This window comes from Thalia democratica, chromosome 8 (genome assembly GCF_965202585.1).
Source record: "Thalia democratica chromosome 8, ktThaDemo2.hap1.1, whole genome shotgun sequence".
Taxonomy (NCBI): domain Eukaryota; kingdom Metazoa; phylum Chordata; class Thaliacea; order Salpida; family Salpidae; genus Thalia; species Thalia democratica.
In genome coordinates this window covers 3,752,545-3,766,655 of record NC_139172.1, presented here as the reverse complement: position 1 = coordinate 3,766,655, position 14,111 = coordinate 3,752,545, and the positions used below count along the sequence as shown (strand labels likewise).

The following is a 14,111-nucleotide window of genomic DNA, read 5'->3' as shown; positions in this document are numbered from 1 at the left end:
TATAATTAGCTATAAAATTTGTACGGAAAATACTTTTTTATTTTTTCAAACTGTAAAATAACTAAAGGCAGTTCTGATTTTTATTTTTTTTATACTTTTTTTTTAGTAAAATTGATAAAATACTAGCTAGTTTTTAACTCGATGTCAAGCACAACAAAATGATTGTCAAAAGTATCAATGAAACTTTTATTCCAACAAAAATCAAGCGAAGTTTTGGTGCAGGCTGGACAGCTGAAGCCGGTACTTGTCCCTGTACTTCCTCGACAGCACCTTCATGGTGGCCGGGGTTCGCAGCCGCTTGTTCAGCAGCACGGCTTGATTTTCTGTCATCATGTTTGTTTTCTTCTCGTGCAGACTCCTCGTGATCTTGTCGTACTTCTTCTGGTGCTTGTAAATCACCGTGCTCGCGCTTTTGCACGGTATCGCTTTGGGGAGTTTCGGGGTTTTCAGCCTCGTCAAGTTGTCGTTTTTGTAAGACACTTTTTTGGTTCCTCGGTTGTTTGTCTCGACAAAGTTGTTGTAAGTTTGGTTGAAACTGTTTTTCCTACTTGCGCTGCTGGTTAAGTTTAGTTTTTGTTGAACTTTGTACGTGTTCAATGAAAGCTTGGGCATTGGGTACATGGTTTTTGAGGAGCTGTTTTTAATTCCTGCATGTTTACTAATCGCAGGTGAAGTGAAATCGTACGAAGATGCGGTTTTTTTGTTGAACAGGTAGTTGTGCAGAAAATTTTCACCGCGGTTGGAGTTTTTGTTCGCAAAATAGCTGTCAATGATCAACTTGGTTTGAGATTGAGAGCTGCCGTTCACCTTTTCCCCGGACGCCGCGCTCTTGACCAGGTTCAACTTTTCGTTGGAAATTTTACGCGCGAACGAACAGCTCGATTTACCGTCGATCCTGCTGTAAGTGATCTTGCACGCTTCGTCGCCTATGTGTACCACGCTGGGATGCCTGACGCTCAGCTGGGTCTGCGGGCGTTCCACCTTGATGGCGCTGCTTGCCGCCGGTGCGACGGAAGAGCTCAGCCTCTTCCGCATCTTCATTTTCGGCAGGCTGGCCAGCCTCTCCACCGACTGCAGTTGCGTCTTCAGGAGCGTCTTGTTCTTCGCTTGCTTGCTGACGAAGCCTTGCAGGAAGTTTTCCTCCTTCAAGTTTTTGGATTCGTTTGTTTTTTGCTGGATGTTTTCAGTTGACGTCTTATTTTTATCCGAATCTTCTTCAACTGGAGTGAGTTTTGATTCTTCGTTGCTCAACTTTTTTGTTATGTTGTTATCTTTTTCCATCTTGTAACGGTTTTTAAGCCTTTGTTTCTTTTGAAAGGAATAAGGGACTTTTATCGTTAATCCGTCGACCTAAAAGTAGTAAAGGTTTTTATCAGTAAATTGTTTAAAAATTTTCAAAAAATACTTACTAAAATTTTATAAAAACAAGTTATACAGTAAGCTTCCTTTATTGTACCAACATATGTTTCTGTGTGTTAACGAATCAACACAAAAAAATTTGTAATTGTTTGAATGATCAAAATGTTATAAGGAGCATTAAAATATTTTTATCTAAAAAAATTGTTTCTTACAAGCAGGTTACGACTTATCTCTTTTATGAAGCTTAAAACTTTTCTAACATGTGCTTTTTAAATCATTATAAGTTTTTAAAAGTAAAAGTTTAATAAAAATTATAATGTTAAAAAAAAAACTGCATTATAAGGAAACATCTACATTTAAACTTACATTTAAAGTTTTACCGGCGTACAAAGGTCTCTCAACTACTGCTTGCTTGAACAATAAAGAAAATTTACCGATATCACACTTTTTGTTCTTTTTTCGATCAATTACAACTAGAATAAGTATAAAAAATGTTTATATTCTTGTCTCTTAAAGGTTTCAAATCTTTAACACTTTAAGTTATATATAAAACTTAAAACAAGATTCTACAGTACAGGGGTTAGCAACGTACGGCCCGCGCGTCAAAATAATTAGAAATTTTTGACCCACGACGTAATTTTTAGCTGTAAAACAAATTGTGCGAACAAGTAACCTTTTTTAAAACTGATGTTTAGAAATGAACTATTAATTTGATTTTTTGTTCACAGTAGTGAATATTGAATAGTTATTGCCATAAAATTTTGCTTTTAAAAAACTTTAATTTTTAAAGCAAAATATTTCCTAATTAAGTACGCGAAGAACTTTTAAACAAGTCCAATCCGCGATATTAAGGTAGATCTAGCTTGCCGAGTAGATTACATATCCCTAATTTAGTACATTCTACTTGTTTTAGAGCTATTTTCTAATAAATTGCAAATATATTAAAAATGTTTAAACGTACAAATTATTATAAACTCTAAACTTTTATTAATTTCCAATGCTTTATAACAAGTTTTAATTAAAAAGGTGTTATAGTGGTTAGAATGCTTAAATATTTAATTAAATTAAGTCTAAATTTGTTCTTGTTACATATTTAGAGCTTCACAAGTGCATCTAGTTATAATTGAAAGGAAACTCAAAAACTCTATTATATTAAGCTAATTATCATTTATTAGTAATAGTTGCTTACTTTATGAAGTTGCTAACTAAATACAAATAAATAAAAAACAAACAAACCTTTTATAATGTCTTCTTGCACCATTGTACAAGCTCTACCGGTAACGTTTGTGGATTTCGACATCGCAGGACTTGAATTCACTTCAATCAGCCATAAGTTGTAGTTTTCATCAAGCATAAAGTCTGCACCGTACAATTCAAAAGAATTTTTCCTATGAAAAAAACACATATTAGAGCACAATGTCTGATATAAGATAAAACCAAGCTTTAAGAATGAGTCAATAACAAAACAGTTTAGTTTTAAAAATAAACTAAATTTAGATAATATAGCTAAAGGTTAAATAGTTTAACTTAGTAACACTCACTACATACGTATTATTAATCTGTAAATTTTTAAGTATACTTTTTACAGACCGAACTACTTTTTAAATTAGTTTTTTGATGTCAACAAACGATTTAGTATTACAAGAAATTTTATGTTTAGAACTAAGGCTATTATTTGTTACCAACTGATATTGAAATCATTTCGAAAATATTTAAACTTGTATACTAGTTATACAATGCAGGTTAAAAACCCAACCTTAATTCAACACTGTCTTGAGCAGTGAGACAAACTCCTACTATTGCGTCTTTCATGTCTTGAACTATTTGATTCTCCCAAATATTTTCCTTGTCAACGCTCCTGTTTTTATTTGTATTAATTAATATTTTGTTCTTGCTGAATTTTTTCAAAAAATTAAAAATGATCAAAAAAAGTATTTCAAAACAATAAGTGCCAGTTTTATTTTGCTTAACATTATAACTTTGGAAAAAATCAAGTAGGAATTTATAAAAATCAGAAAAAATGTTTTATTTAATTAAACGATATTTAAAAACTACTAGAGAGTAATTTGAAATACCCGATAAGTTATAGTAAACAGTAGTTTTAATCAGCTTACTTCAAGTATTTTAAGAAGTGTTGAAGACTCCACATGTTTTGTTGGGGAAGAAAGTTGTCTTTGTTGTCTACAATTTTGTATTTGTGTTGTATCGAGTAGTTGCAAAGATGTATAGATCTAAAGAAGTATTAAAAGTTATAAAATCAGTTATCTCATGATAGCAACTGTATTAGCTTATAATTAAAACAAAAATTTATTAAATTGTAATAACTTAAGTGATAACAGCTAAATATAAATTATTTGTAAAGTCGTGCATATACAAAAGTTAATAAAAACTTTCTTATACAAGTTTTTAAAGCCGTTTGAAACAAGTATCATCAGCTTTTTATACTAATAAAGTAAAACAACAAACTAACTCGTCGAACTTGTTCAGGTTGAAGGGCTGTGAGGCGAACCTGAGATAGCAGTCGTTGTAGAAGTAAGCGGTGAGGGGGTTCCAATCGGTCACCAGGAACCACTGTCGGATGTCGAACTTGTACCCTCTTATCAGCAGCGGCCGCTCGATGTACTTTTGGACGACCCACTTGCCGTCCTTCTGCAGGTTGGCGTCGTTGGAAACCAGGCTGAGAATCTTTTCGATGTTGTTCATTACCATGATTCCTGTGCAAGTAAAATGGTTCAAAACTAAATATGTTCAGTGTCATTCACAAATGGTAGAGCATTAAAAACTAATAAATATTATAAACTATGTTTATGTTAAACGTTCTCCACTCTGTTTGTTGCTTTTGCTTGTAATTAGAGTTTTTCATCAAAATGTGTTACACGTTTAAAACGATATTGAAAAAACACGTTATTTTTCCTTTTGTTCTGTATATTTTCAGCTTGTCTATTGAAAACGACTGATTACTTCTAACTAACTTTTTTTTTAATTGGTTTATTTTTAATCGTAAAATATGCACCTATAATACTTTCATTAAAAGATTTTTGCATTATAATGAGATGTTATTTAGTATATAACATATCATAATAAGTCTTGCACCTTCTGAACATATTCTATTCTAAATATAGTAGTTAACAATTGATGTTCTACCTCTACCACGAGATTTAGCACCAGGTTTGACAATCCAAATATTTTTAACTCCATCTATGCTGTCTTGCGGCATTATTTTTGTCAGCTCCTTTAGAACATTTTTGAATCGCTCCATATGATCTTCTATGTTACCACCAAAGACGGCTCCTTTACTAGTCAGAAGTAAATAAATTTCAATAAATGTTTATATCAAGTACAAGAAAAAGTCGACTAAACAATAATCCAAAACATTTTTTTAACGACTGTTTTACAAATTAATTTGAATTTAATAGTTTGTAATACTTTGATGCTAAAATTTACCAACTTTAATTGTAAGTTTAAACTTTTGTTTTGTTTTTCTATAAAGTTAAAACAAACAAAATGAGTTTTTTATACCAAAACAACAAAAGGCATTTTTACTATTTCAATATATTACTATGCTAAAGTGCTTGCGACTTAGTTTTATAAAAAAGTTTACAAACTTTTATTTTTGAAATATAATTAAGCTAAATAAGTATGTAGAAGATTCTAAAATTTTTGATGCAATTTTATTTTATAGATAAAACCTTTAAATCTAGAAAATAATTAAAAAATTTAAATTTTGATGTTTTTATTTGTGAAATTAAAATTTTGAAATTTTTTTATCTTTTAAATTAATGAGCTCTAAGTTAGTTGTATTTATAAATTATTTTTCCTATTACCATTTAACAAAACCAAATAAAAAGTCATAATTAGTGCACCAACAGTTTTTAATTCTATAAATATTTGTACTTCAACAAGATATCTTAAATTTTTTTATTTGTACTTCAGTTTAATTATCTTCTCACAGGCGTTCAGTGAATGAATAAAACTTAATATTTTTATACTGCACTGGACATACTTAACTGGCACGTGAAAATTTATTTCATAACAAATAAATTTAAAGAAAAAACTTAGACTCCACCTACTTGATCAGTTTATCAGTGTAGTCGGCAACTTGAATCTGTTTGTACTTGGGTATCTCATCCAGAAGATCTTGCTTATCAATATCTTCGTGTTTGCGCTGGCTGACGTAATTTTCCAATATCCCACAAGCTGTCAGTACTATGCTAAGTGGAATATCGTATGGTCCGCCTGAATATTTTGCTTATAAACATTTTAGTATAAATACTAGAAATAAACCTTCAAGCTTTTTAAATTCATTTAAGCGAAATAAACCTCTAAAGAAACTCAATTTTAATTAAGATTTTTTATTTTTACTTAATACTTTTGCTGACGTTGTAAACTTTAACCTCTCATTTGTTGCAATTCTCAGTTTAAGTTTGAAATGAGTAAGTAATAGTTTAGTTTTTCATGTAATTTCCAAAAATATTGTTTGGATTATGATTATTTTTGTAAGACTTAATAAAATCGTTAACAGGTATTACTCTAAATTACAAAGGTAAATTTAAAACAAACTTTTTGGCGGAAGTTGACCGTTTTTTATTTCTGTTTCCACATAATCAGCTTTGCGGTAGTCTTTACTGCACCTTAGTACTGCTAGTTTCAACATACTCACACATGTTAATCGATAGTAGTCGTCTGCAAAACAGTTAAAAATGATTACTCTGGTGTCTAACTTTATTTTGAAATGATATTTTTACGTTAATACATAGTTCTACCAGGTATCGAATTTATAATCAAACCGTTCAAAAAAAACTATTTCGTTGTGTTGTTAACTGTATTTTCAGCTAAAATGCCAGCTTTGACTTTTTTTTTAATATGAAAAAAATTTGTAAGTAAAAAAATTTTAGTTAGCTGATGATGTTAAGTTGGCTTTAAACTTGTAAAATAAAAAAAAAACTTGAAATTGCATAAAAATAAAAAGGTTTTTTTTTTAAGTTTAGAAAATTAGCTTTAAAGTTCTAATTTAACTAATTTAAGTGAAAAATATCTCACCCGTGAATTCATCTTTCTCTTCTTCATTGCAAATTCTGAAGCATCGAGGAAAAAATGAATCACAAGATTTACTTTGAAAACTTTCCAGGTTTCTAAGGTTCACACAAAGACCTGTCTATTTTATTACTTTTTATATGTGTATTCTTAAGTTTTATGTAAAAAAAATACTTTTTATTGAATTTATAATACTATAGTTGATCAAAGCTGTTGGTAGTAAATATTAAAACTTTTGTTTAGCACATTCATTGAAATCAGAAGTTCTTAAACTATAGGATATGATTAACGACCATTGGTTTAATGTGAGATTTCAAATCAAAAAAAAAAAAAAAAAGCGATGTTTAATTTTTTTAAAACCCTGATCTAAGTGCTGAACAGCTAATGCATTATAAAAATCCAATGAAAAAATTAATATAACCAAGCAGTTTAGTTTAATTTATCATTGCACCTTGGTTGTGAAGTTAGCTTTCGCATAGTGATTAAACATCTGGTTGTGAGCCAAATTTTTCCAGTCTACTTTGTCAGTTCTTGTAGTGTACGTGAAATAAGACAACTCGTTTCGAACCATTCTGCCCTAGAAAAAAAACTGTATTTAATTTAAACAATCTTAAAATAATAGTTTTACTTTGTGTTGTGGTTTTTCAAATTGTTTTATGTCGTTTTAAACAAAAGTATACTTTTTGTTAATGGTGAGTATAAAAATAAACAACTTATTGTTTTTCCTTACTATAGAAATGAACAACCGATTTTTAATTTTCGTAGAAATTCTACTTTATTTTTTTGATTTTTAGAGTTTCGATGTTTATTTAAACATTAAAGTATTAAATGATAAAGTTCATTGAATAATTAGTAAAACTTTTTTTTTTTTCTGCGTTTAGGTAGTAAACTGTTATATTTCTACTTTAAATATAAGTTAAGTTTTAATACGTATAACTTTTTAAGAAGCTAACCAAGATGCTGTAAAAGTCATTATTATTAGTATTGTCTTCTGTAAAGCTTTGGCACGAGTCTGAATCGTCTGTTAATAATAAACTACTTGAAACTTATAATTCAATACAAACTTATTTATAATTTTGGGTAATATTCTCCTTAATGCATTACATACTGAGCTGAGTAATACGATGGTTCGCTTATTAGTTTTACAAAACAGGTGCATAACCTCAACACATACCATCATCATTATCAGACTGTCCATCCGACGACTCCAAACTCTTTTTCTTTGGTTTTTTCACAGGAATTTTGAACTCTTTTTCTATCCACCCTCTTTGCCTCATAGATTTTCTGATAACCGGATACGGTCCGTGTATTGAGAAAATATGCTTGTTCTACAAAATCGATAACAAAGTAAACGTTTTTGTTTTAGTAAATTATGAATGAAAGAAAATTTTAGTCATAAAACAGCATATTGTTTTTAAATATTTTTTTTACGTTTTTTTTTTTACATTTTAAGTTAGTTTAAGAAATAATAAAAATTATTCAAACAAAAATACCATGCAGACAGAAAACAGAGTTTTAATAAATAAATTTGTTTAAAGAAAAGCTAAAGCAATTTTAAATTTATTCTCCCTCAATAGTTATCTACAAATCGGTATCATAAAATTACTATCTATAGCAAAAAGTTTATAAAAACTTATCTAGTTAGTTTTACTTTTTTTTCAAGTTTGAACTTTTGCTGGTTTTTAAATTTCTTTAAGTTTTCAATCGTTAAACTTTTTATGATGAAACTTTTTAACTTAAATGTGTTTTAATAAGCTATTTAGGTATTAAATGTTAGATTATGAAAAATATCTAAGTATTTAGCACATTTTAGTTTTTTACCTTTTCATCAACTCATGAAAATTTAAAGTTTTTAGACGAATAGAAACATAAAACATATTTGTTTTGTTGCCAAATAAAGTTACAACTGAGCTACTTACATTTTATTACTTTTTAATCAGTCTTGCTTATGATAAAAAAATTATTTGATTGATTTTTTTTGTATATAGAAATTTGTTTTAAAATAGACATAGTAAAACAAATATACTTTATAATAAACTTACAGCAATAGCTTTATCAGCAATAAACTTGGCTCTACTTATTTCGTCAAAATTGTACAATTCCTCCAGTTTTTTAGACTTCAAAACAGGTAAGTTTTCAGGTAGGTTTTCATTTACTATGCCTGCGCTAGGGTACAACAATCTTGGCTCGGTAGGCAGTATTTGATCTAAATATTTAATTTTATTTTTTCATAAAGTTTAAAACAGCTGTAAATATAAAAGTAGTCTAAATTAACTTGCACTATTAAAACAGTTAAGAATAAAAACTAAAACGTAAGAAAATTCAGTAAATTTAAACTCACGTTTTTTTAAAGAAACACTGTTTCCATTGAAATTTCCCAATGCTGAAAAGATATAATTGTTTACTTATCTAGCTCTATAAAGTATGAACTTTGTTTGAGCTAGATGAATCATGTTTACAGTTTACAATTTAAGTTGAGTTATACTTTATAAGATAAAAAGATTGTAATGTTAAACCAATTTACTTAACAAATGATATCAAAAAATAATTTGATTTCATTTTACAGTCTGTTTTAAAACAAGTAACTTTAATTCTATATAAATAAGCAGATACCAATTTTCTTAATACTTACATTTTATTCTTTCTAAGAAAATAATAAATATTAATCCATAAACTACAATGAATCAAATTTATAACAGTATTATCGAAAATACAGCTAATAAAGTAATATATAGAGTATAGTTTTAATTTACATTTTTAAATCAACAAAGTTTGTAAGTTTGCTAGAATCTTTTTTGATACCTAATCATTGATAACAAAAGGAAATTATAGAGAATATATAAACAAAAAATGCAAATAGAAAAGAAGTAAGTAATGATACTTTTGTTTTTAAGTAAGTTGTTAAAGTATTTACTTTAACTTAAAAATTCTAAATTGAAAAAATGTAATAATTAAAACAATAGTAAATAAATAACCTGTTTTTGGTCGCGTTTCTGTGTTTTCTGAAAGTAAAGCATCAGCTTCTAAATCTATTTCCTACAAATATTTAGTAGTTATTCAATACCGATAGAAGTTAAAAAAAAACATTGTTAGGTAAAAAAAACCTTAAAAGTTTACATTAGTTTTTATATTGAGTAAATGTGTAGGAAAACTTTATGAGTAAAAATACTATTTAACCTAATAGTGTTATTATATGTTTTGGTTTTTAAAAAACCAAATAGAGAGATTTTAACTACTGGAAGATAAATAATTGATTTATTCTTTCAAGAAACTATTTAACAAACTAAGTTTCGGTCAAAGACCTCGTCAGTGCTTAAATATAGTGTTATTATAAAATAAAATAATAACTAACTAATAGTGTTATTATAAACACTACAACGTTTAATTCTCTGTTGATTTAACTAACTTCAGTTTTTCTTATTTAAATTATGTTATTAAACTCTCACCTTCATAGTGTAGATTCTTGGGTTTGAAAGAAATAAGCGTTTCTTGCAACTGTAACTCATTGTTTTGTTTCTTAACTAAAATAAAAAACTTCCTCGACTTTATACTACAAAAACTCTCTTAAACTTTATAAAACTCCTTAATGTACTTTTTAAAACAAATACCTACGGTAGTTTAAATTACAACTTGTTTGGATTTTTCTAAATGCTTAATATAACACGCATAATGTAAGTAGTTTTCTAAAACTTCGATTTTTCTTTTTTAATTTTTTATAACTAGAAGGTTACAGAGTATAAAGTTTAATTATTTTTTGATAGCTTCATTTTCACCTAGGCTTTGTGTTTAACTTTTTATGACGCTAAACAAAAAATTTCACAATTTTAAAGATATTTTACTAAAAAGGTAAATATTTGGTATAAAGTATCATACTAATAGATTTTCAACAAAAATATATACACTAAACTGTTCTTTAACAAAAAAATTATAAACTCTAAAAATAAAACAACTAAAAACTAACTTTTTTTCTCTGCTTTTTTAAATGCTTATCTTGCTTTATAAAAAGTTCGTTCTCATTCTTATTTACTTCAATTTGTGTAACATTTTTGTCTGAGCTTTGCTTACATAGCTGATTGTTTTTTTATTTTAATTTTGTTAGTTTGATTTTGTTTATCACCTTATGTTTTATTTATGTTGTTAAAACAAAAACTTAAAAAACTTATAATTCGGATAAAATAAAATAATTTTAAGCATTTATTCAATATAAAAACCAGAAGAAAATTTCAAGTTATAACAGTACAAAATTAGGACGATTTTAAAAGTAAAACTGTCGAAAAAAAAGCAAATTTTGTTTCGCTATGTAATTACTTAATATGCAAGTTTTTAAAAACTATAAAAACCAAAACAAATAGATAATATTTTTTGTATGTCTTACAAAAATTAAGTTACTTTATTTTTTATACAAAACAAAAGAAAAATGATTAGAAGCTCACCGGTTTTGTTTGAGGTTTTTGTTTTACATCCAACTGTGCTTGATTTGTCATTATAAATTACCCTAAAATTTCGTTGTATCTTTATGTGATAAAAAAACTGAATCATTTGTTCAGAACCAAGTTTGTGAAAAATATTATTCATTTTACTGTTCGCTTATAATAATAGAATACAATAGTTCACAATACAAGTTATAAATGATAAGTATTCAGTTTTTTTTTTTCATCGATCGATCTTAACTTTTTTTAAAGTTACTCGAAAAAGCTCAATAAAACCTGCAGCATATAGTTGTATTGTTCGATAGAATTTAGAAACTTTAGCACTGTTAGTTGATTTTAAGATTAAATTTAACAACAAGGACAGTAAAAATTATATCAATGTTTAAGAAAACACATTTACTTAAAATTTTTTAAACTGTAATTTTTTAATTTTGTACAATTTATCTAAGTACAAATAATCGTTTTTTTCTCTCTCAGTTTCACTAAAACTATCAATAGTTGAAAAAATGTACTAAAATAAAAATTATTAAAAGCAGAGTTTCTTAACCTATAAGTCGCTCCCCCTATATTTTTATTTTTAATTCTCATGCATTATCAAATTTGAAATAAGTTTAAAAAACATACAACCCTTAATATTTAAATAACTTTTTTATTCAAAATACAACAAAAAAGATTTAACTTTATATTCAAAATGATAAGTACCTAATGAACCACGTTTGTCAAATTTAATCAATAATAGCACCCTAGCTTTGAATTTATACTCATTTAATCAATTATTAAAACCAAAATATGTAAAAAAAAGTATAAGTTTATAGCATAGGTTTTAAGCTGTCAACTTTATTAAGTTACAAAAAAAAGTGCAAAGTTTAAAATTAAAATAATAAATGTATTTCTTCATAAAAATATCTACAATGTTATTTATTTAGTTAGATAAATAAAAAACTTACTCTTAGTAAAAAAAATCTTAAACTAGTTTTGAAACCTATAAAATAAAAATTGTAATACAAAAAACTTTTTGCTCTATTAATAATAAGTTTCTGTTTTATAAAAGGAATTTTTAAAACAAGAAACTTTTGATACTAGTGCAACAGTAATAAAATGAAAACAAACTCAACTATTATAGTTTATTAAAAATTTGGTCAAAAGACCTGGATTACGAAAATAAATTAAAATATAAGTTATTCTTTTAAGCTTTCGGTTATCAAGTCATACACCAGAATACAGTTTAATGTCATTTCCAGGACAAAAAGTAAGTAATAACCTTTTTTGTTTAGAAAAACACTAACGAAGCAAAAAAAACTTGAATTCAATAAAAGTTTAGTTTTATTACACAAACTAACAAAAACATTTGATAAAACAACAAATTTGAAGCTAAACAAACCAAACTTTAACTTTTAAACAAATACTTTCTAATTTACCACATTATACAACCGTTTTTATTTGGTGAAAAGACACATTTGTTTAATGTTATTTTTTGTTAAACTTTGTTAAAACTATACTGTACTTTGTTACTTTCATTAAACAATTTTGTGAAGTGCTTTCTATCTGTTTGCACTTTCAAGTGCAAATTTGAAAGCAATAGGTTACTAAGGACGCTATGCCTACAACGTTACGCTTGAGTAAATATCAGTCACTCACATATTATTTTGTTAGTTTTAAAAACAATACAGTGCTACACAACCAAATATACAGTTGTTACTTTGGTAAACAAACTTAACCAAATATACTTTAACTGAAATATGATTGCTTGATATACAAAATACTTAAACTCATTTAAATTGTCGCTGAAACAGCATTGTTTGTTTTCTTCAAAACGATTTTTTATGATAATATAGATTAACAACGAAGAAAACTAAAAACATATTCGCGTGATTTTAAACATATAATTAAAAGTACTTGACAATAACTAAAAATTATATTGCTGGTAAAGGCTAGTTTGGAATTTTTGTACGCTAACTACAATTCGATAGTATGTTTTGTTAATATAGTTGAAAAATTAAATTTAGTAAATTCTAAAAATACAAAAACTTTTTCTATTGATGTGAACACAACAAATGTTTCAAAATGTTCATTTATTTATTCATTTAAATGTTGATTAATTTATTTTTAAAATCTTTTATAACATATGCAAATATTATTTTAAAGTTTTTGAAGCATACTAAAAAAGTATTTGTATTTATAAGGTTTGTTACAATACTTTGTGCAATTATTAGTCCAACATAGATTATTAAGTTTTAATATTACATTTAAGTTTCACTTTAGAACAAATAAAGTCTTTGAGAATAAACAAAATAAAGAAACAAATAAAGAAACATGACTTATCAAGGTAATATTAACAAAACTTTTTTTAATATTTTTATTGTTATTCGCAATTGACAGCCAAAAAAAGCTATTTAATTTTTATATTCAGGATATGTGAACCGAAAAAAAAGTATAGTCAATATATATTTTTTAATCAATCCAGGTTTTGATTTCTATATGTTAAAACCCCGGATTATTTAACAATCACAAATCATGAACAGAACAACAATATTTTTCATGATAAAAATGTTCAGTATACAGTTTCTGTTTTAAATTAAATCTAAACATTTTAAAATATAACGAATGTTTAAAGCAACTTGATTTAATTAGGTTCCCTTCATGTTAGATTTGCATTAAATTTTTTATACAAATAGCATACAACGAGTATTTGCTTTGTTAAAAATTAAAATCCAAATAGTATAAGTCTTTCACTTATTTGACCGCAAAATTATTAAAGTTTTTATGTGATTAACATTAATTATCAAAAAAATCGAATTAATCATTAATTACCGTAACACTTGTCTTAGCTTTAAAACAGCAAAATTGTGCAAATAGAATTAAGCTTTTATAAAACATTTGTTTTAAAAACTGTTCTTAAATTGGTTTCCAGTCGAAAAAATTGACAATTTCGTAACAATTTGCTTTAAAAGAGTTTTTTTCTTTACAGAATATTCTTCAATATTACACGGACAAAAAAAAATATCAAGAAGTCCGGCGTAAGAAAGACTTTTTCTTTGAATCAGACAACAAAAGTCACAAATCACCATATACTTTAGGAGCTTAAAATGTTGATACTATTGTTAAACATAGGTTTTTGATAAAGTTGATAGTTTGACAGTATTGAGAATATCATTGACAACTAGACAGTAGTTTAGGTATATTTTAAACATAGTCTTATAACATATATACTGTACTAAGGTACAGAATATTTTTTTAATATGAAAAGAATTAAAAAACTAACTTTTTTGTCGATTTTTATCACCGTGT

At 26.8% G+C, this 14,111-nt stretch overlaps 1 protein-coding gene across 1 annotated transcript; it reads right to left on the bottom strand.

Moving 5' to 3' along the window:
• Window positions 1-10,890, bottom strand: LOC145841908 (tubulin monoglycylase TTLL3-like). Its single transcript, XM_082949209.1, has 17 exons — window positions 10,827-10,890; window positions 9,369-9,429; window positions 8,735-8,776; window positions 8,436-8,599; window positions 7,568-7,721; window positions 7,347-7,414; window positions 6,845-6,970; window positions 6,400-6,514; window positions 5,920-6,042; window positions 5,430-5,595; window positions 4,504-4,655; window positions 3,830-4,073; window positions 3,474-3,590; window positions 3,116-3,217; window positions 2,596-2,747; window positions 1,726-1,832; window positions 1-1,350 (listed from the first exon to the last, which is right to left on the bottom strand). The coding sequence occupies exons 1-17, from the start codon at window positions 10,875-10,877 to the stop codon at window positions 202-204; spliced, it is 3,093 nt and encodes a 1,030-aa protein (XP_082805335.1). The 5' UTR covers window positions 10,878-10,890; the 3' UTR covers window positions 1-201.
• Window positions 10,891-14,111: the final 3,221 nt, after the last annotated feature.

Coding starts and splice junctions, on each gene's coding strand:
- LOC145841908 (XM_082949209.1), bottom strand. CDS start 10,877: ATGACAAATCAAGCACAGTTGGATGTAAAACAAAAACCTCAAACAAAA. Junction 8,600..8,734: donor CAGTGTTTCTTTAAAAAAAC/GTGAGTTTAAAT, acceptor TTAAATATTTAG/ATCAAATACTGCCTACCGAG. Junction 3,218..3,473: donor CACTTCTTAAAATACTTGAA/GTAAGCTGATTA, acceptor AAATAAAAACAG/GAGCGTTGACAAGGAAAATA.